Genomic DNA, 20,779 nt, shown 5'->3' with positions numbered 1-20,779 from the left:
CCTGGGCACGGGTTTGGGCTGCTGGCACCCCCACGGCCAAGCCAACAGCTCCTGGGGTCAGGGCCCAGCTGCCCACACCAGCGCGGGGAAAAGGCCAGTGCGCACCTTCCCACAAACCTTTAAACAGCTAAACCCTCACAAGCCACACGCTGCTCCTCGGTGATGTTCAACCCTTGTCTAAAGCCGAGGTTTTTATTTTTCTTTCCCTGGCTGTTGCTTTTCAAAGTGCTGCGAAAGACCAAATCCATCCTCAACGCCAGTTTGATCTCAGATTTACAGCCCAAGCCCCGAAATCCTCCTCTGCTTGTGAGGTCCTTCGAGAGAATCACAGCAGAAAGTGTTTATTTCCATCATAAAGATCTGTTTTAATATTTTAACATAAATCAAGCTGCGCTTTATGGTGATAATAAATTTGTCGGCAGAAACTGCCTTTGCAGCCTGAGGCAGCGGAGCAATTCAATTTGTTTGGTTTTAAGTGTAAGGAGCTATAATTGAGAAGGGGAAAGTACAGATGTTTTAATTGAGTTTGCAGCTACCTCCCAGAGTTGCAGGAGGCTAATAGAGAAGAAGAGGTGAGGGTCTCCATTAGCCTCTCCGCTTGCCATTTCTCCTTGGCCCGCAGTCCCATCAGTCACGGGCATCCCCTCCAGGAAGAGCTGCTCGGTGCACGCACGAGACAAGGAAGGAGGTGGGAAAAGAAGCCAGGCTAAAACAGATGTCTAATGTGCACTTTATTGGTTTTAATCCCATTTTTTGAAAACTAATTACAGTCAGGACAAGCATCACATGAGAATCTGTGATAATGAATTGCAACTGTTGATAACAGCCAAATAAAAATAGACTGACGGGTGATGTGCAAGAGGAGGGACCTCCCACCCCACACCGAGGTCACCCTGTGTCTCCCCAGCCAGCGTTGGCTCCGCTGAGCCGTCCCCTTCCCACTTTCTCCAGCAATTTTTAAGGCATAACTATGTCATGTTTTATATGAAAAATGTTCTCTCTGCTGTAGAGCTTCTTTCCGTTAATCACCCCGATTCCTCGGATAGATTTGTGTTGCTGCGGTGCAAGGACAGTGGTGTCTGGGAAGTTGTGGTTATTTATTTAAGAAACCACTCGTGCTCCTTGGGGACCAGTCCTTTTCCATAAGGTCCCACAGCAGAGGCTGGGGGCCAAAACGCGAGCCCTCACCGTGCCACTGCATCCGAAAGCAGCTCTTAGAAGCAAGGCCCCTTAGAAGTCACTGCCACGCAGCGTGCGAGGAGGGGAGGGGGTGAGCCAGGCCAGGGAAGAGAAGGCACGTCTTCAACTGTAAGAGATGGCAGGGCAGGGCACGGCTCCGTCCCTCCTGCCAGCCCAGACAAGGCAGGCGGGAGGCTGCGCTGGAGGAAAGAGGGGCAGGAAGGGAGAGGCGAGTTGAAATGAAATAAAGAACAGCCCCCCGCTCTGGCTGGCAATGAAATGTGAATGCAAGAGACTGAAATGGGCACTTGAAGGGAAGGAGGCTGAGCCAGGCGCCTCGCAAAGCACGGGCAGCCCAGGGCAGACAGCGCGGTAGGAAAGGCCTCGGGCCCTTCCATAAACCCACACCTGTGCTCTTGCGCAGAGGAACAGCCCCCACAGCCTCTCCCGCTTTCCAAAGGCTCATTTCACCAGCATCCAGCTCCTCCCTCCCGCTCTGCCCAGCTGCCTCGCAGGTGGCTCCCAGCTCAGCTGCCCCATGAATTTGCCCTCCAACCTACCTCTTCCTAAATGAGACATCAGCACCAGCTACCTGTACACTAACTTGTTAATTTGGCACTGAAGATGCCACATCAGCTTCCCCGGAGCACTTGGGGATGTTTAAACTCACCAGCAAGGGCTGCCAGTGCCTGTTTAGGATCGAGCTGGAGAGGAGGCAAGCAGTCTCCCCAGATCCTCTCCAAGCGGCTCAGCAAGGACACAGTGGCAGTGCTCAGGCTCAAGAGGTGCAGGGTTTTGCTTTAAAAGCCATGAAGTGTTTTTATACAGCTCCAGGTACTTGCATATTCCTCCCAGGAGGAGCACTTCAGGTCATATGGAAACCAGAAATTCCTACTTGAAAACAGAGCTTGATTAAAAAGAGCCGCAGTTCAAAGCTTGCTTTAGTGAGCGGTGACACTTAATACTGCAGCAAGTGCAGAGGGCAAGAGGATCTAACAGCAGTGATGTGCACCTGCCTTTGAACCTGCTTTAATAAAGAGGGGTTAAAATATTTCAAGTGAAAGCTTTTAAAGTTCTTCCTTTTGTTCGGAAAACCCATATGACCTTCGCCCAAGGGCCTCAGGGCACAGGACCCGGTGCTGTTTGTCACCGTGTGATGTTGCAGTGACCATCAGCAGCCTCAAAAGCAGGCACTCACCTAGAGCACTGCCTGAGGTAACTGGCAGCCTAGTTCTCAGATAAGCTGAGCAGGACCTTAACCCTGTACAGAAAGAGAAGAGAGGGGGAGATTCAAGCCCAGTTCCAACAGGGTTCCAGTTTTCGCTCCCCCACAGCACCTGGGAGCTCTGCTCCAGCAGGCAGGCAGGGCTGAGCCAGGGCACCACCGCTTCCTCCTGGCACCAGCCCAGTCCCTGGAGTTAACACCCACCTTGTTTCAAGGCTAATTACCCAGCGCAGGAGGCTGGAAACGCATCAGCGTGCGCAGCCAGAGCTCTTGCAGGCCTCACGCGTGTCAGGACTGGGTAATTAGCACCTCCCCAGCCCACAGGAATCCTGATCACCAGTCAGGGTCTGGCTGGTCGTATCAGCTCCCGTGCAAAGGTGAGAAAGGCTCTGCCAGCTGAAGCCACTGACTGCACGCAGGAGCCGAGGGAAGCAAGGCTGCAGTTTCCTTTCCGGGGCGAGGAGCTGCACCCCTGCATGCATAGGGGCACCACTCCGTCCGGCTGGGGCTGCACCGGACAGGATGAGAAGTGTGAATGTAAACTCCTGGGCTGGAGAAATCCAGCTCTAAGCAAAAGATCGTAGATCCCAGGCAACCCATGGTGCACAAAACAGGTTAATGCCTCTAGAAAAAGAAAATGTAACAACACAAAATTATTCTTGTCTGAATTAGGGCTATTCCCACCCTAACCTCTCTCGGCTGGTACAGGAGGTTGGTTGGGAGGAGTCTCAGCAGACAGAAGAGACTCAATTCCCCCAAACTCCTGCTGGATTCTGCAGAGCACTTCCCTGCCTTTGGGAGAAGGGACGTTCAGCCGATGAGTGCAGCCATCGGCCAAGGCTGTCTGCTGTCCCGTGTGCCGAGACCCGCAGCACACAGAGAGCCGCTGCAGGGCCAGAGCAAGCGATGCTCCAACAGAGCTGAAGGCAGAAATGGCTGGACACTGGTCAATGGTGCAGGCTGCCAAGGGCTCAGCCCCGTGGCTTTGGATAGCGGGTCTGAGAACCAGGACTGTAACAAGGCTGATCCGCTCCATCCACACCCAAAATGGAGTGAAGAAAGCCTGTGTCCAGGTCTAACCTGTGTCACCAAGCCTATGGCCTGGAAACTTCCCTTCATGCTGCCTCTCCCCCACTCTGCACTCTCAGAGAGGGGAGCTGAAATGCTGAAGTCTCTGGAGCTCAGGAGGGAGCACGCCGCTACCCCCACATCAGAGTTTTGACTCGCTCAGGACAATGTTTGCAGTCACAAACACAAAGCAAGAAAAGCCCCATATGAGCACGAACACAATCCAGAAGGTGTGCCGGAAAGGGGAGAGGTGCTTGTTAACCGTCCCGCTGCCGAAGACCAGCTGAGTGTCCTTCCGACTGCAGTACGCAAGGAAAGCTGGAATGAGATACTGGATCCCGTTCCCGGCATAGGCTCCCGTGATCCCCACCAAGGACTCCAGATCGTGGGTGCAGAAAGCCACCAGCACTGGGGGAATCAGCGTGATGGCAGGAAAGACAATCCTATCCACCACCCACGGGTAGGTCCCCCCTTCTCTGTGGAAAAGGGTCTTCCAGTTGTTGCGCAGGGTCACTGCGATGATGGGGAAGTTGGTGCTGATGGTGAAGACGGGGAAGAGGCCCAGGAAGTAACGAATGAAGGCAACGTTGATGATGTCGCAGTTGGTGAAGTTGAGCGTGTACATGTCCATGAGGGTGTCATTGCGGAAGCAGTAAATGGCAGTGAAGGAGAGGAGGCTGTAGAAAGCCAGGATCAGGATGTAATCAAGCAGCACGAGCTTGTTGACATGCTTCTTCTTGGAGATGGGTGTGATGAGGGATGGCAGGGAGTGCTGGCACATGAAGGAGTAGACGCACACCCCAAAGAGATTGCGGATGCCCGACAGCTGGGCCATGGACGGGTGACCTTCAGCTTGGCCTCTGCTGATGCGGATGAGGGCCAGAATAATCATGAGGATGAAAGCTGGAGAGAGAGAAGGTTTCAGGTCAAGCCCAGGTCTGCACTCCCCACGACCCTCCTCCCATTGGCACCAGCTCACTCTCCTCTGTTCCACAAGAGCATCTCCTTATCTCTGGAGAAGGCGGTACATCAAAGGCAAGGTGCACAGGAATTAATCACAACCTGCTTCCAGTGCTCGCCAGCAGATAAGGGAATGGGCTCGGGACTGCCTTTGGCAGGCATCGCCCTCCAGCCTCCTTCCCGCAGGGACTCACATCCCCACCCCGATAGCGAACGGCCGCTCCGGGCCCTTCAGAAGAGTAACGCTACCACGGCTGGCTGAGCCCATCGCCCTCAGGGTCTCGGTCCACGGATGCTTCTGCCACGCACCTTGGCTGAACAGAACCATTTAGAAATTGCTTAGAGATGTTTGAGCTTTGACCTCTAAAGGAAGAAAAGATTAAACCCGGCTGCAGTCAACCCCAGTAATATTCCTACACATTTGCAACCGGACTAATGTTTCCGAGACCTCACCCACGGGCACAGGCAGATGGATGGGAGCAGCAGCTACCATCGAGCTTTGCTGTCGCTGTGATCTGTCAAGCACGATAGAGCAAGAACTAGCCAGCCATTTCCTGGGCAGGAGGAACGGGCTGTCTGCAGTTAATCCCAGGGTGGAGAAGCCAGTCTGGAAGGGACTAAAGCAGCACTGGAAGACTGCTATTAAAATTCATCACTTCTAGGCACAAAGTCTGCTCGTCTACCCTTCACTGATGTCAGGGAAAAGCCGAACAACGTTTTACAAAGCTTATCACAAAAAGCGACGTGCTACGGACAAAAATGAATTGAGGAGATTGGGCGAATGCCCTTATTTACTCCACTGGTGGAAGTCTGAGCCAGAAGCAGTTACTGCTAGACTGTTACTCCTAGCAGGACACATAAAACCAGTAGAAAACTAATTCTAGTGTCACAGAAATCACATCAACCTGGGAAAGATGATCATCAGCTGCTAGAGTTAACAAGGAGCAGGGGAAAAAAACCTGCCTGGCAGGGCAGCAAGCAGCAAGATTTACAGCCTGGTGCTGGCAATGGATGGGCCACTGTGGCTCGCACAGAGCTGTCTCCTGCACTGGTCTGAGGCATCAGAGCAGACCCATGAATTATCAGGTAATGAAAAAAAACCAAAATGCTGAGACTACTACTATGGACAGCTTTGAATGTCACAAATATAAATCCAGAGGAATTAAACAGAGCAGCGCGCGGTCCTGCGGCCAAGCCCACAGAAGGCTGGCCGGCGGCACCGTGAGGCGGGCAGGCTCGCAGCGGGGTGACAGGGACATGGGCTTGCTCCCTGCCCAGTGCTGCTCTGCCTGACACAGGCACTGGAGATGGGAAACCCTGCCAGGGATGAGACTAGAAAAGACAGTTACAGACCAGCCAGTGAGCGCAGCCTCTTTTGTCCCCAGCGAGACCGGATTTAACCTTAACTGAACATCGGCTCCCGAGACCCCCAGCGCTCTCCAAAACCCAGGTTCTCATCTCACAGCAATCCTCCTTTTATTCCTGTAGCAACCACCAGCTTCATGCTGAGCCCTTACCAAGCCATCTCATCTCATGCTGCCTCAGGAAGCCTCTCACTTCCAGCTGTTTCCCAGTGACAGGGCAAGTCCATGAACACTGGACTGGAGAGATGACAGCACCTTCATAGCACCACACGGGTCAGGCCACTTTGGGAGTGTTGGGCTCTGTTTTCTGTCCCAAGAGCAGTCATAGAGGGCTCTGGAAAGCAACGGCTCATTGCTCTGGGGGGGTGCAATTCCCTTCGCCTTCACTCAAGCCAGCAAGTGAGGAGCAGTGTGAACACAGGCACAGTTGTTGTGCCTCCCCTGTTGTGGCTCCCTGGAGGGGAGATGCTTGCCAGCCATATCTGCTACAGCAAGATAGCTGGAAAGAGCTGTGTTCCAGGTGATCCGACATTGGCTGCACGCCCTGCTACAGGCTACAAGGAAGAGGAGAAGGTGCCCCAAGCAGTAAGACAAACCATGTTAGGCAGCTCTGGAAACATGCTGAGACCGTTCCTTTCCTCCTTGCTTGGGAGAGGTGGTCAGCCTCTGCAGCCCAGTCCTGAGCTGGTCCTGTATCTGGAGTAGATGTAACTGCAGCAGTCTCATACCCCTTCCCCTGCACACGAGACAGTAAATCTCCACCTGTTCTGCTAAGAGTGAACAATTTTTATCCCCCAACTCACTCTCACCATTGGCTCAATGCCCACCTTCCACACCAGTGCTAACAGGACCAGTTGAGGGGAACTTCCAGGCTTGCACCCCATTCTCAAAGCATCTCTCCAGTTAGAGACCCACAGGCTCTCCTCTGCCTCCACATGTGCTTTTCTGGCAGGGAGCACTGAAGGAACACAATTTCTGGGGATTCCCTAAAGGATGCAGCCAGAATTTATAACCTTTGTTTTTCCTTAAATACTGCTTTCAGAAATTAAATATATTACAGATACAAGGAGTGATGATCCAGTACGAAGATCTAAACTGGCAGTGTTTCCAACAAGGCAAGCTGTGCTCCTCCTGCCCTAGCATGATCCTTCATAGAGGTGGCGCTGGGTAAACTGGAAACCTCCCTTGCACAATTCCAGTCCAAGAGAAGACAAAAGCAGCCCTGCCCCAATGGTTGTGCTTTCTCTCACGCTGCTGCAGAAGAATCTCTCCTGGAACCAGAGAGCTAAAACATTTGCATGCCAGATTTATCTGCCTGTCCCTGGGAGGAGGCAAGCCCAAAAAATGAAACTCTGAAACCTAGTTATGCTGGATGATAAATCAAGATGAAAAGAAGATGACAGACTCTGACAGCAGACAAGAGGCAGCTCAGGATCCTGCAGGTACACACAAAGCTCCTGCTTGCCTCCTCCTCTACCTGGGGCAGCAGGCTGGAGGCAGAGTCACACTACACTATTCCAACAGCATCACCAGGACCCTGGCAAAGTCAGACATGGGTTCATAAAAACACCTTGATCTGCTCCTCTACACGCAGGACAGAGGTATAAGCAACATGTTCCAGGGATGAAACACCTGGAACCAACCTACCACAACCAACAGCACCCGGAACAACAAAGCGATGCTGTCATGGATTGTTAGTGGGTTACATGAAAACTTTGTTTTAAGCCTTGTTTTTTACCAATCGATGGGTTTGCTTTCCTTGTCCTGATTTTTCAACAGTGTCAGCCCCCCTGCAAACCCACAATCACAGGGAAGCTTTGCAATCAACAAGGCCCAGAGGACACATCTAACTCATCTCATCTTCTCTCCTCTTGAGCACCCTTTTTACCGAAGGATGTAAATTAAGTTGTGGGGAGGAAAAAAAAAAAAAAGGGGGTATGTTGTAGAGGAAAAGTTGTGATGAATCTCATCAGTGCTGCCCAATTGCCTCCTCCACACACCCCTCCTCTCCCTCTCTGAGGAACAAATGCTGGCTCTTCTCAGACAAAGCAGACTTTGCAGCCAGCTACTGCTGCCTGTCCTGCTCAACTCAGAAGATGTTGATTCAGAGACAGGGCAGCTCTGCTACGGTTCTTGCAGGTGGAAGAAGGATTAATATGGATGAGCACACATCCAAATAAGAGCACTTTGGGAAATATGGGAGTCTGGGGATATTAAAAAATACATTTTTGTGAGCTTTGATAGAAGCATAACAGAGCTGCAGAGAAGCAGTGAAAATAATTTAGCCATTCTAACTTTAAGGATTGTTTTGCAGAGTCAGAGCAAACACCTTGGTAAATGAAAAATGCTGTCTTGTACATGAGTTTCATCTCTCTGCAGAAAGTCTATTGCAAAAAAAAAAAAAAAAAAAAAAAAAAGCCCAAGGCTGAAATGTTTTTCCCCATCACAGTAGGTTCCTAGAAGAAGAACTGATGCTTAGAATGAGTTTCTGGCTTAACCCTCCCTTGCATCCCTGGCAAGACACTGTGCTTTTGAGATGTCCCACCCTCTGCCCCACGTCTCTCTCTCTCTATTGGCATGCAGAAAATAACGGAGAAGATCCTGAACTGCACCACGTTGGGAAACAGGGAGAAAAGAGATGCTCTGTCATGTAATTCAGAAAGAGGTGGCTTGGCAAGGGGGAAGCAAGCTCAGAAGTGAGGGTTTGCAGAACTGTGACACCGGATAACTGCCCTGTGATCCCAGGAAGAAGGGCCAGAAGCAGATGTTGCCTCCCAGGTTCAACAGTGAACATCAACCTTCAAAGCATTGGCTCTAGTTAAAGCAAGGATGGTTTTACTGGCTCTAGAAAGCACGGGGACAGGCAGCCACAAACCAGGGATAACTAAAAGATTTACTGGGAAAAAAAAAACCTTAAACCAATGTAAAACAGATAAAGGTTACATGACAACCACCTGCATGTTAGGAGTCAGAAAGGTAAAGACAGAGGAAGAACAATCTTGCACTCATTCACCAGAGCTCGTCATGTTCTCCAATGCTCTCCCTACTCTCATTCCTCCTTCCATGAGGAAAGCCTGGTGAGAACATCCCCGTACCTGCCTGCTATCCCTTCCAGGGATCCAGAGAGGCAGAGGTGCACAGCCACACCGCAGCCCACGCCTGGCTGCTCCCCTGTCCCCACCCCCAGCCATTTGTTTAAGCAGGTGCCGGCGCTGCGCTGCCGACACATTTGTGGCAAGGCCATCCATCACCGCCAGCTGATGGTGTGACAGAGCTTTCTTGTCGAAGCAGAGAATCAATATGCCAGGAAATAATGATAATGAATCACCCTTTCACAACACAAACCACTCGCTTCCCTTTTCATACATTAGATGGCATGATGGGTTCCAAGAGGAGGTTTTCATGAGCTTCCCAAGCCCATTCTCTTTGGAAGGAGGAAGATCTCTCCCCACCTTAACCTTGATCCTGATCCTCCAATCAAGCCAAAACACAGCAGACCACTCCCGAACAGTGGAACAGATCTCATTTTGTTTAACGTTAGGCAGCTCTTTCAGGAGAGGGGTATAAAAGCAAGAGCTCTGTATGTACTGAGCAGCACAGCGTCATGTCAAGACAGCCCTTACCTTCTGCATCCCTACCCAACACTTGTGTTATCTGCTTCACTACTGACATCTCTCCAGGATGCTGGTGGCCCCCTTCAGAGCCAGCTGCCTTCTGTCAGTATTTTGGGCAAGTTTAAGAGCCCAGTACAACTCTGGAACTGCCAGGTGTTATGGATGCTGTGGCATTTGAAGTATTAAAGCACGGCTGGAGTTCACCATGCTGGCAGAACAAAGCGTCTGAAATGAAGACATTGATTCCTAAATTTAAAACTCAGTTACCCAGTTTTTCCTGCAGAAGCTATATCCTGTCACTTGTTCTTGACCTCCAGCTCTCTGTAAACTCCAGAGCAGCAACTGATAAATTTCTCCAGCCTTCACAGGAAGGTAAAGAGGTAACATGAAAACCAGGCTTGCTCCATCAGATGTGGGAGGTGGAGTAGTTAAGGATCAGACTTGGCAATGACAGAGCCTAAAACACCATCTCAAGGAAGATGAAGGATTTATGAGTGCAGAGACTGTGGGAAAGCAAGATGGATATGTTCACAGAAGACAGCAATTCGCTGGAGAGAGCTGTCAGAAGAAGAGGAGGGAAATGACTTCCCAGTCAACGTATGACCAAAAGTTGTGGGACATCAGTGTGGCTCCTTCCTCTAGTGGACAGCAGGCACTTGCTGGGACAGCGTTACCCTCCCTGCCCCAAAGCCTAAGGCAGGGTCTACCTGGCAGGGGACTGCTGCTCATACAACAGGGGAAGTAAAGCTACATGTTGGCACGTTAAGATCACAGAAGTATGATGCAGCTTACCAGGAAAGCAAGAAAAAAAAGCCTCTCAGGCACCTCCACTCCCCCTGCCCTCTCACCCACTCTGCCAGGTTTGGCCAGCTCCTGCTGCAACCGTCCCAGACACTGCCCTGGCCTTGGGCCTGGCAGAGCCCATTTCGTTCACCAAGGGAAACTTTATTAAAAAGTACCACCAGGACTTTTTGGCTGTCAAAAGCACTTCACCAGGGCTTCTCTGCTGTAAAGGCATCATTTCCCTGCTTTTCTCCATCGTCTGGGGCAGGGTTTGCTACGTGATAACCAAGATTTACAAGTAGCCTTCCCTACCGTGGTAACAACTCCTGCTGTGAAACCGGTGGAGCGGCCCCCTCTCAGCCCACATCAGCTGGTCCTCGCAGACATCCGCACACCAGCAACAGTTCACAGGGAGAAAAACGGCTCTGCACTCTGGTGTTTATCACGGATGCTTTATCTCAACATATGGGAAGGAAAGAGCAGCCAGCAAGGCTTTTTTGCTTCTGCTGGAAAATTACCCGTGTAGTTTATTGTCCTCTCTCCTCCGGTCACCTTTGGCAGAAGTACCATAAAGCCTCTGCAACCGGGACTTGTCTGAGCTCTGCTGTTGACTTGGTCTATTAGCTTTGACAGTCACTTCTCTCTCCATGTGAGAATTTACTCTTCTACAAGAAGGGCAGTTGCACACCACACCCACTCTGAAAACCTGTGTGGGTACCCATCATCCAGATCCTTTTGCAGGACTGAATTTGTCCTTAGGTTTTCAGCTCCCCTTCTCCAGCTCTCAGAACCATCAGTTTGTCTCTTGCTGCCTGGATAAAGCGCTCTGTTTAGGAACATCAACTCATCAGGCAGGATCTCAGTGGCCCCGTCCAGCACCGCGTGTCACTCTCCATCTGCATCTGAAGCTAACAAGGCTCTTTCACTCACACAGGCACTGCTTCACCCCACTGCCCCCCAAAAACAGCACCAAAATGAGCTCCTCAGCTGACAGCTCCGAAAGCAGGCATGACAGAAGCACAGCCTTTTAACTAACGCTTCATAAATATATTCACTTCTCTTAATGAATTATTTACCCTGGGCTCCGGCAACAGCTTTCTCTGCTCCAAAAGGGATGCAAGAACATGAAGTAACTTTGTTGAAGAAGCTTGTCAGAATGAACATGCAACAGTGTCCTGATTTACAGTCCAATTCCCTCTTCCTTGCCACTCCCATACGCTCTGCTCTGCGAAAGGAAAGGGGCAGAGATCAAATTGATCTCTCCTTAAGCTGTTTGCTGAAGGTTCCATACAGAAAAGAGGAGTGTGGACACTGGCAGACTAATCTCTCTACAGGCGACTGGAAACACAGGACTTCAGATAATTGTCACCCCCTCCTATATCGGCCTCTGCTATAATTCTTGGTCTCTGCAGCTGCAGCTGGAACGACGTAGCAGAGTGACTCCAGGTGTCTGCACTGGATCAACTCCAGCACAGCTGGCTAAGCCTGCTAAGGATGGCAGGGACAGTTATTACAGCAGCTGAACCAAACTGAGATGGTCTGAGACCAGTTCTCTGCAGAGAAGAGCTGGGGCATCCTGTAAAGAGCAGGATTCTGCTGGAGAGAGCAGAACTATCAGAGAAATTAGTAGATCTGGAAAGTCAGCCTCACCAGCATGTTTAGGAAAGCCCTTTCCTAGTTTCTTCCCAGGAAGCCTTCTACCAACTATCCTGGAAGGGGACGGAACAGAGAATTTAAAGAGTTTAATGCAGAGTTCCTGGCTATTCTTGTTCTTTTTCCCTCCACCTTACTGGCCAAGGGAAAGAACTAGGGGAGAGATTTTACTTCTGGGCATATAATTGTGAGATCATAGTTTGGGCAAGGTTGGGAATGCTCTGTTTTGAGAGCTGCAGTTACTTGAATAGATGTGGTATGATCTAACTGTGCTACAGGGAGAGAGAACTCAGCCTGCAGCAACCAAACCCAGAAGTTTATTCCTCTATAAAATACAATACTTTCTAATAACCACCATACAGCATCAAGAGCAGCACATAGAGCAAATGTCCCACGTGGGAGCTGTCTGGGAATATTTGCCAGAGACTACTCAATAACGGCAGCAATAATCATGCTACCAATGTCTTTAAAGCCAACAGTCCTCACCTACAGAGCTGGGCATCTCAGGCTGTAACAGGCTGCAATTAATCGGGTTAGCTGCTTAATACACAATAGTCCCATGTTTGCTGCTGAGCTCCACCAAGCCCTGTCCTTTTGTTATCTTTCCTAATCCATATCCTTTCCCATGACGCTGCTAGACAGTTATTATCCAATATTATCCGGTAATAAAGAGGTAGGGCCATGCCCCAGTGAGCTGTGTCCCCTCCGCTCTGAGAAGAGCATCAGACTGGCCTGCCTCAGTCCCTTTTGGTGTGCCGTGCCGTGCCCTCCAGCAGCTCGCCCCTCACACCACCCACTTGATCAGGATTGGAGAAAAAAGGGGAAAAAAAACTCCACAGCTAGATAGTCAAGTCTCTTTAGGTGACTATTCATCACCACCACAGATTTAAACCCTCCAGGAAGAAAAGAGCCTGCAGAACAAACAGCAGAATTGAAAATACCAACAGCACTAATTTATTGATGACTTAGTTGATTTAGTCTTCTGCAGGAGAGGCCCTGTTCCAAGAACCTTGCAAGAGACCTAGAAACAGGCTCCAAAACTGGTGAAGGGCTTGGGCTAGTAACAGCTGCTCGTTTGCAAGGCTGAGGTGGAAGGGAGTTGAAATGAAGGAAGGAGTCACAGTTGGGAAAGGAACCCTCCTCATCCCAAGGGTAGGATCTACCTGGTCACCCAGCCTGGGCCCTGTCTCTGCTCGTAGTAGCATTGCTTAAGAGCTGGGTGAGCCAACAAGGTTTTGGCCCTAACTCAAATCAAGGCTTCATCTTAAGCACCATTACCAGGATTTAAAACAAGTGATTTTTCCCAACCAGCCCTTTCTCCAGGGAAGCACAGGTGAGAGGCTCCCTGCACTCAGTCTCCCAGGGCAGTTTGGGCACACGTAGGAGAGGGCTGACAAAGCAGGATGAGGAGTTTTTACAGTAGGGAAAGGGACGAGAGCTTGTACAGGCAAACCCTTACAGACCCACCAGCTCCAGAGAACAGAGATCTCCAGGCACAGATACGGGCAGCAGTTTGCACTGAGTTTAACCATTGCCACTCACCACATGAGGTGGCAATCAGTTTTGCAGCCATGGATGTAAGCCGTTACTCTTCAGAAGACTGCCAACAGCTCGATGGCTCTGGAAGCCCTCTCTGCCATCAGCCCCAGTCGACCTGGAGACGCAGATCCACCCTGTGTGCTCCTATCAGTCCTGACAGGGAAACGCCTCGCCATGCCACCCTTGTTTCCAGATGAGCTCTCCATGTTCAGCAGACCCAAGACAATGAGAGCCCATCTGTCTGGGCTCTCTAGCAGTACGGCACCGGGGCTTGCAAGCTCCTCCTCCAACTTTCTCCTTTCACAGACTTCAGAGGTGCCTGTCCTGGCACCCTCAGCCTGGGAGGAAGCACACAGCCCGATAAAAGGCTGATCCCTGCCGCATCTCCACATTCTTTGAACTGGCCCATTTTTAATTTCCAGTTCAGGTCCCAGTGTTTAAGACTACATTTTTCAGAGACAGCATGAAATTATTCTTGTCTATAAGGTGTGGAAAGAGACTGCTGTAGGCTTTGTTAGTGGATGTGCTGCCTGCAAAGAGCACGAGGCTCTGGAAAGAGTCTAGTGACATTTGATTATCACTTAGATCAGGGGAAAGAGGGAAAGCAACTTTCAAAGGCAAGGCTGACACTGTTACAAACACCAGCAGAAATGACCTTCACACACAGCTAGCTCTCCCTGCTGCCAAGAACCATCCCCTCAACCACTGTCATCTGAATTGCCAGTACACCTGGGGCAGTGCAGTCTTACATCAGCCACCGCTGCTCCGAAATCCAGGGACTTTTCATCAAGCTGGGGAAAAGGGTGTACAGCAGGTCCTGCAGTAAACATATTGCAGAGCCTCTACTGGCCTCCCAGCTCAAATAGGCTTGATTTTTTTTAAATCGTGATGCAAAGCATGGGTCAGCTTCCCATCCACAGCGGGAACAAGCAAGCTGAATAAGCCACTGTCTGCGTGGGAAGTTTTTACCTAGGCTGGCAGCTCCAGGGTTCAGCTCTGCTGCTCAGAGTGCTTGGCAAAAGCAGAACCACCTTCAGCGCACAGGGGTAACCTCTAACTAAAGGGAGACAAAGAAAAGGTGAGGATTATAGCAGGACAGGAGTCCACATCTGGCCACTGGCACTCAGGCAGGACAATTTCAAGAGACCACAAAACACCAGCCAAGACCATTCTTTAGGATCTAGGCTCTCTAAGTACCAACAAAAGACCAAACCACGTTTAACTCTCAGCCCTGCTTTTGGAAAAGGGGACAGCAGTGATGTGAGGACATGGGAGAAGCCAGCTTGATAAATCTCAGCAGTACGAGATCCATCCTTATCCCAGAATCTGCATCAAGAGCTTTTCGCTGTTCCCTGCATCACATGGCTGTTTGATAAATTGTCTTTCCTAATAAATCTATCCCTCATTGTACGCATACGGAATCTGTTGCTCTAAGTAGCCACTGAGGTGCTGTCAGGGTCATTAAATATCATTATCTGGGGCAGCTGTTCCCTAGCGTGCTGACGCAGGAATCAATCAGGCTAAAGCATGAATTTCCCCTACACTTCTCCAAACACTGCCTTTGTCCCTCTCCATCAAGCGATGAAAGAGAAGCAGTTCTGTCTTTACGCCAAGGTTTAGCAATCCTCCGACTGGAAGGAGCTGGCTAAAGGGAAACCAGTGGCAGATCAGGCAGGCGTCAGGTTGTCACAGAGACAGGATGAGGTCTGACTGATGTCTTCACCAGGAAAGAGGAGGCAGGGTGATTGGAAACAGGGCAGTGAGCTGAGCAGAAATTACTCTTTCAGGAAAAAGAAAAAAAAAAAAAAAAAAACAACAAAACTTCCTTTAATACTCCTTTACTGAGATAATCTCTTTCTCTGAAGAACATGGGCGCTTTCAAATCTTTCATGTGCTCAGACAACGAAAGGGAAAAACAGACATTCATGATTTTCACACTGTCCGAGGTCAGGATTCGTTAACTCAAGCCGTTCAGCATCTGAGACTTGAGGGCTTAAAATCCAACCTCATTTTGCTGGATGATGACTGCTTAACCCCATCTCAGATGTTCTCTAGAACAGAGGATCTCTGTTCCTCTGCAGTGACTGCCAGCTACTTCCAAAAAGGATCACAGGCCTTTGAACTCACAGAAAAGGGATGATAGCCAATGGAAGTCAGGTTAAGTGTGTGTGTGTGGTGGGAAATAGCCTGAGAATGTGCTTTTCTTCCTATTCCAGGTCAGCAATAGGCATAAACAGAGCTAATTCTGTGCTTGAATGGTCTGGATTCCTGAACCAGGAGGCTGTTAACCTGCAGAAATGCTGCTGGTGCTGTAACACCCTCTTTGTTAGCCCTGAATATCAGTTACTCTGTCTGGGTAACACAAAACAAGAGAAACCTCAACATAAACCTCCATAACACACACATCCTCTCAGCCTTTAAAGGCATGTACACGTACAAGCCAGAAGCGAGGCAGCTATATCTTTGGATGACAAAGGCCCTAAGAAAAAAAAAAAAAAAAAGTTGCAATAATTATCTGTCTTCTCAGAAGTTCCTGGCAGTAAGATTTTGGAGAGAACTCACGAGAGCGGAGCTTCCCAAGGACAACAGACATTGGTTTGGGGGTTTCCAGTGCAGCACATCCTACGCTAAAGAAAGACCCAAGAAAAAAAAAAAGCAAACATGATAAAACTCAGGGCGGAAAGTCTGACAGAAGTGGCTTTTGTTCTCAGATCAAAACAAAGATTGTTCAAAGTCTGTTATACATATGGTGAGAACGAGAAACTTGCTGCTGAACAGCAACTGGTGGCTATCACGGTTAGCCCACACACAGGAGACTCTTCCAAATCCTTTCTGCCTCTCACACAAACCAGATTAAAACTTCATCTACCAGCTCATATCTGATTGAAAACAATTTGTTTTGTTTTAATCAGAAATTTCATCCCAGAACAAAAATCCTTTTCCTCAAAGATTTATCAGGCCTAGGCAATCAAAGAGGTTGTTTTCACAAGCGGCTTGCTCCCAAACAAGAATATCTTGAGAAAAAGAGGCATTGGTAGAGTGACTCAAATTCCACCTACAGTAAAGAGGTGGCCAAGACTCTGCCAAGACTCACCTATCCATCTCATGAGGGACGTCATGATTTGAAGATACTTGGTCTTCTGCACGTTGAAGAAGGTGAAAGGACCCAGGAGGAGAGTGAATGCTGCCTAGAAGGGCAATAAAAACACACGTTAGGTTAAACCCCACCAAGTCTGCTAGTAAGACAAATTTATCAGTAAAGCAAAGCTCGCCTTGAAAGTTCACCTCCAGACACGACTGCCTGTCATGGAGCTTGCTTTGTTGCTTAATTTTACAGCTAAGCTGGCCGAGACACAGTGGGTCAAGCAAGCTGCTTAGTATCAGAGAACACGCCTCGGGCAGAAGCAGAGCACAGGATCCTCTCGGCTCTCAGCTTGCTATCACTGCTACAGCACATCTTTACTGACACATTTCAGTAAAAGCTCTCAGTGCAGCCTTATGGAACATTAAATATTAAATTGTGGTCTCTTTGTCTGGGTACAGGCTCAGTTTAGGTCTGGATAGCAATAGCTGTGAGCAGTCTGCCAGCATTGATGTTGATGGGGTAGCTTCAGGGTGTCCAAGGCTGACCAGCAATGGAGCCAGGTCCACAGGAACATTTCCCACCCACCCCCATGCTTTAAGTCGCTTCTTTTACAGTGGGAAGCTTATAGCATAACAGTTAAGCTGTTAACTGGGAAGCTGAAAACCCGTACAAAGTGAGAGGAAATAATAATAAAAAAAAAAAAAAACCACCAAAGAGGTACTCATAAGAATGAATTTCATTCAGTGTGAAAATTAAAGACACCATCAATGAGGAGAGATCATTCTTCACTGCCCTCTTAGCTGTACATTGAGAGAGACAGAGCGGCACTCAGAGCCCTACCTAGTCCAGACAGAGAAAAGGAAAGGCTTCACTGCAGGAAGGCAAGAAACCTTGTGAAAGGCCTGAAAATGAACTGAGAGAAGCTATTTGTGACAGGGGGACAACCTGGGTGTTCCAGAAGAGAGCCCTACCTGTGATCCATGTGATGGCACAGGCTAGCAATACACCAACAGGTCCAAAAGCTGTAAGCAAGCGGTATCTAGAAAGCTACAGCACATACAGTACAGATTTACTGAGCATCCCAAAGGGTTTTTTAAAGACAAATACTCAACATTATTTACACATTGTTCTTTTCCATGACTTCTTAAAACAGTTTCAAAAAAGGTGTCATCAGAAGGGAAGAACTGGGACTCAAAAGGGCAGGCTGCGGAGCCTCAAGGTCTCTGTCGACCCCAACAGAGTCAGTGACAGACCAGAATCAGAAGCTATTTTAAGATTAGTACAACCCCAAGAAACCTTTCTGGAGACAGCTTCAGAATATCTGCAAGGCAAATTGGAAACACCTCGCATCACAAGTATTCTCAGACGACCAAAGTAAACCCAGAAGGGGACCAGAGGAGAGAACCCTTGGTTTCACATGTCACTCGGTCAAGACTTATTCTGACCTGAGGCCATCATTTACACCAAGTCTTGTTTTTTCTGCTTGGGGAAAGGAAAAAAAAAAAAAAAAAGACAGAAAGTATGCACAGAATTGAGATTTGTGAAGCAATTGAGGATCCTTGGAGAAAATGCTGAAATCACACAGAATACAACAACACAGGCATAACTGGCAAGACTAAGAGCTAAGACAGCCTTAACTGTTAAGACACTTCCGTTTTAACACGGAAACAAACCACTCAGATACAAGTCTTTTTTAACTCCTCTCCTTCTTGTTCCTTTCTTCTAACCAGGAGCTTAACTCCACTCTCCTGCCCTCTACAAACTGCCAGTCCATCCTAGGATAGTGCCCAGACCCCAAAGGGCTAAATAAACTTCAGATTAAAGAGAGATGTAGGTCAAGAACCCAGAGTGAACCAAGTAGACACTAAAATGCTTACTGGAAATTATTCACAAGTTCGTGACTAATATCTTTCATCCTCCCCTCTCAAGGCACACACTGCTCAACACGGCCTCCCTTCAAATCACATTAATAGCTCATGCATCAGAAAGAGCTGAAACAAAGAGAGACAGACAAAGCATGGTGATAATTAAGGAACAGGTGTCTTCTGCAAATTACAATGCACCAGAACCAATTGGCAAAACAGCATCTCAAACCATGGCAAGGATTGACACGATCGCTGAGCACTGAGGCAGCTGGGTCTGAAACCTCAATCTGTCTTGAGCGCTGAGGAAAGAGCTGTGTTAAGGTGGATTTGGGGCTCAGCTGCTGAAAAGTATAAAAAGCATAATTAGGCACTGGAAGAACCTGGGTCTCCTATATGCTCCCCAACATCTGCTAATGAAGCAGAAGGTATTATTCTAGATGTTACACTCCACTTTCTGCAGTTATTCTCCAGTGCTCAAGGCATCTTAAACAACTAAATCCATCCAGCGACTCTTTCAACTCTCCCTCTCTTCTCCGGGCTCTACTAATCAACTCACGGGGAGGAGATACAAGTCACCGTGCCTGAACGGTCAGAGTCTGCTCCGATCCTTCAATATGATCAGTCTTCTGTTCTTAACAAGATCCTGGAGCTGATCCAAAGGAACCAAGTGAGAGATGAATTCAAATGCAGTAGAAATTTATTACTTTTTCCACTTGACGCCCATTAGCAAACCAAGATGGACATCCACAGATCAATACAAACAATGCTAAGGCCTGGAATGAGATGAGGTTGCCCTGCTTTGCAGAGATTTGTGCCAACCACTTTTAGGAAGGGAAGCCACAGCGCATGCTGGACTGCTTGAGAGGAGAAAGGAAGGGCAAGAGGGCATGCAACAGCCAGATCCACATCACTTCAAAGTGGAATTGTGTACAGCTCCACAGGATTCAGCACAGGTAAGGAAAGAGGGGTGAGCTCCTTACCAGTAACCAGGACACGAGGAACAAGGACTCAGTCCCTGGATTAGAGCTAAGCTCATCAACCCTCAGGCTTCCTGGCCTTGGGACTGTTCTATTTAAAAACACATCCCCAGAAGGATGAGAAGAGACCGTGATGCTTAGAAGGAGGATGTCTACTTACTCTGCCTCACTGTGCGAGACACCTAAATGTTCTTCCGACCCATTAAGTTAATTAGCTTCATAACTTCTCCCTAAAGAAAAAGTAAGCCCAAATAAGCACCCCAGACATACACATAAACTTTCCACCTAATGTTCTCCAAGCTCAAGTCTCCTCCAAAGGGATATAATTTACCAAGTGCTTCATTACACGTGCTATTCAAACAATCCAAAACCTACACAGAAAACTGCACCACTCAGCCCCACCAGAAATCAAATATGCAGAGCTCCGGCACATCAAAAAACCTCTCCCAAGTTTTCCAGTTCACCTCTTGAGCTAGCTGAGATGATTTCCAGGTGTTTTATCATTCTCTTCCTAAGCTTCAGCAAATTAACCCAAGGCAGAATGAGCAGAGTCTACTTTAATTAAAGATTTTTCTCCTAATGAAGTGGTTTCCCATTAGAAACAAGCAGGCGCACACATCTGATTCATTGTTACATTTAAGCAAGGTAAGGGAATCTTCCCTTTGGCTACGAAAGAGCATCAGATCTATCAAATGCTGTTTATATTCACAGGATGGCAGAGAGAAACCTTTACGGTGTTTTTGCACAGACTGGTTGTTAAGAGTAGTTCCCTAATTTCTTTCCAAGCTCCTCCATTACATGGGAAAGGCCAGACAAGTCACCAGGCTTGCTGTGGAGGGTACATGGAACCCACACACAGTGAATAAATGCAACAGATGCAAAATTATTCACTTTTCCTTCCTTTCTCATGCTGAAAAAACAGCATGAAGACCCATCATATCAATGATCCCCCAAAAAGCAGTGTTTTTCTTGCTTTTACGGACATTTCCAGTCAGAAAATTAGAAGCCAGGGAGTGCTGAGGAAAGAACAGCAGCTTGTCACCCTGAATCACGCTCTGCCCCCCAGGCTAGTAGGAGCCAGAAGCAGCACACCAGCTTGCTCAACCCCTGAGAGGGCCTTCAGATCCATTCCTCCCACCAAACCAAGCCACAAGAGTCCAGGCACCAAGGTTTGGGAGCTTCTCTTAACCAGCTGCTCAGCTGTCACCGCTTTCCCAGCCTCGGCGCCTGTCAGCTCCTAGTATTTCAAAGGGAAAAGTAGGCTGGTCAACTCGAGTCGTCTTGCCAGAGGGGAAACTAGCTGGGGCTCACCACTGCCTGGAATATATTTTTATATATATTTATATATTTCTGAAAGTATATTTTATTAAAGCTCTTATGTTAAAACTTGGTTACATAACCTTGTTTATTGGCTTATCTTATAAAAAACAAAAGTAAGATCACGCGTTAATAGGACATCTGGCTGGT

The 20,779-nt window shown here is 48.6% G+C and overlaps 1 protein-coding gene across 4 annotated transcripts in view; it reads right to left on the bottom strand.

The window, feature by feature from the left end:
- Positions 1–2,902: 2,902 nt before the first annotated feature.
- Positions 2,903–20,779, bottom strand: part of SLC38A12 (solute carrier family 38 member 12) — a 42,632-nt gene continuing 24,755 nt past the window's right edge. For all 4 annotated transcript variants that reach the window (XM_086762093.1, XM_086762095.1, XM_086762094.1 and 1 more), the window contains 2 exons: positions 16,480–16,573; positions 2,903–4,375 (listed from right to left, as the gene is read on the bottom strand). In XM_086762093.1, coding sequence (XP_086618219.1) covers positions 3,615–4,375; positions 16,480–16,573 — 855 coding nt within the window. In that variant the 3' untranslated portion in view covers positions 2,903–3,614. The remainder of the gene's footprint in view (positions 4,376–16,479; positions 16,574–20,779) is intronic.

This window comes from Chlamydotis macqueenii, chromosome 18 (assembly GCF_036417535.1).
Source record: "Chlamydotis macqueenii isolate bChlMac1 chromosome 18, bChlMac1.mat, whole genome shotgun sequence".
Taxonomy (NCBI): domain Eukaryota; kingdom Metazoa; phylum Chordata; class Aves; order Otidiformes; family Otididae; genus Chlamydotis; species Chlamydotis macqueenii.
Note: the sequence above shows the minus strand (reverse complement) of the source record. Positions and strands in the feature narration are given on the sequence as shown.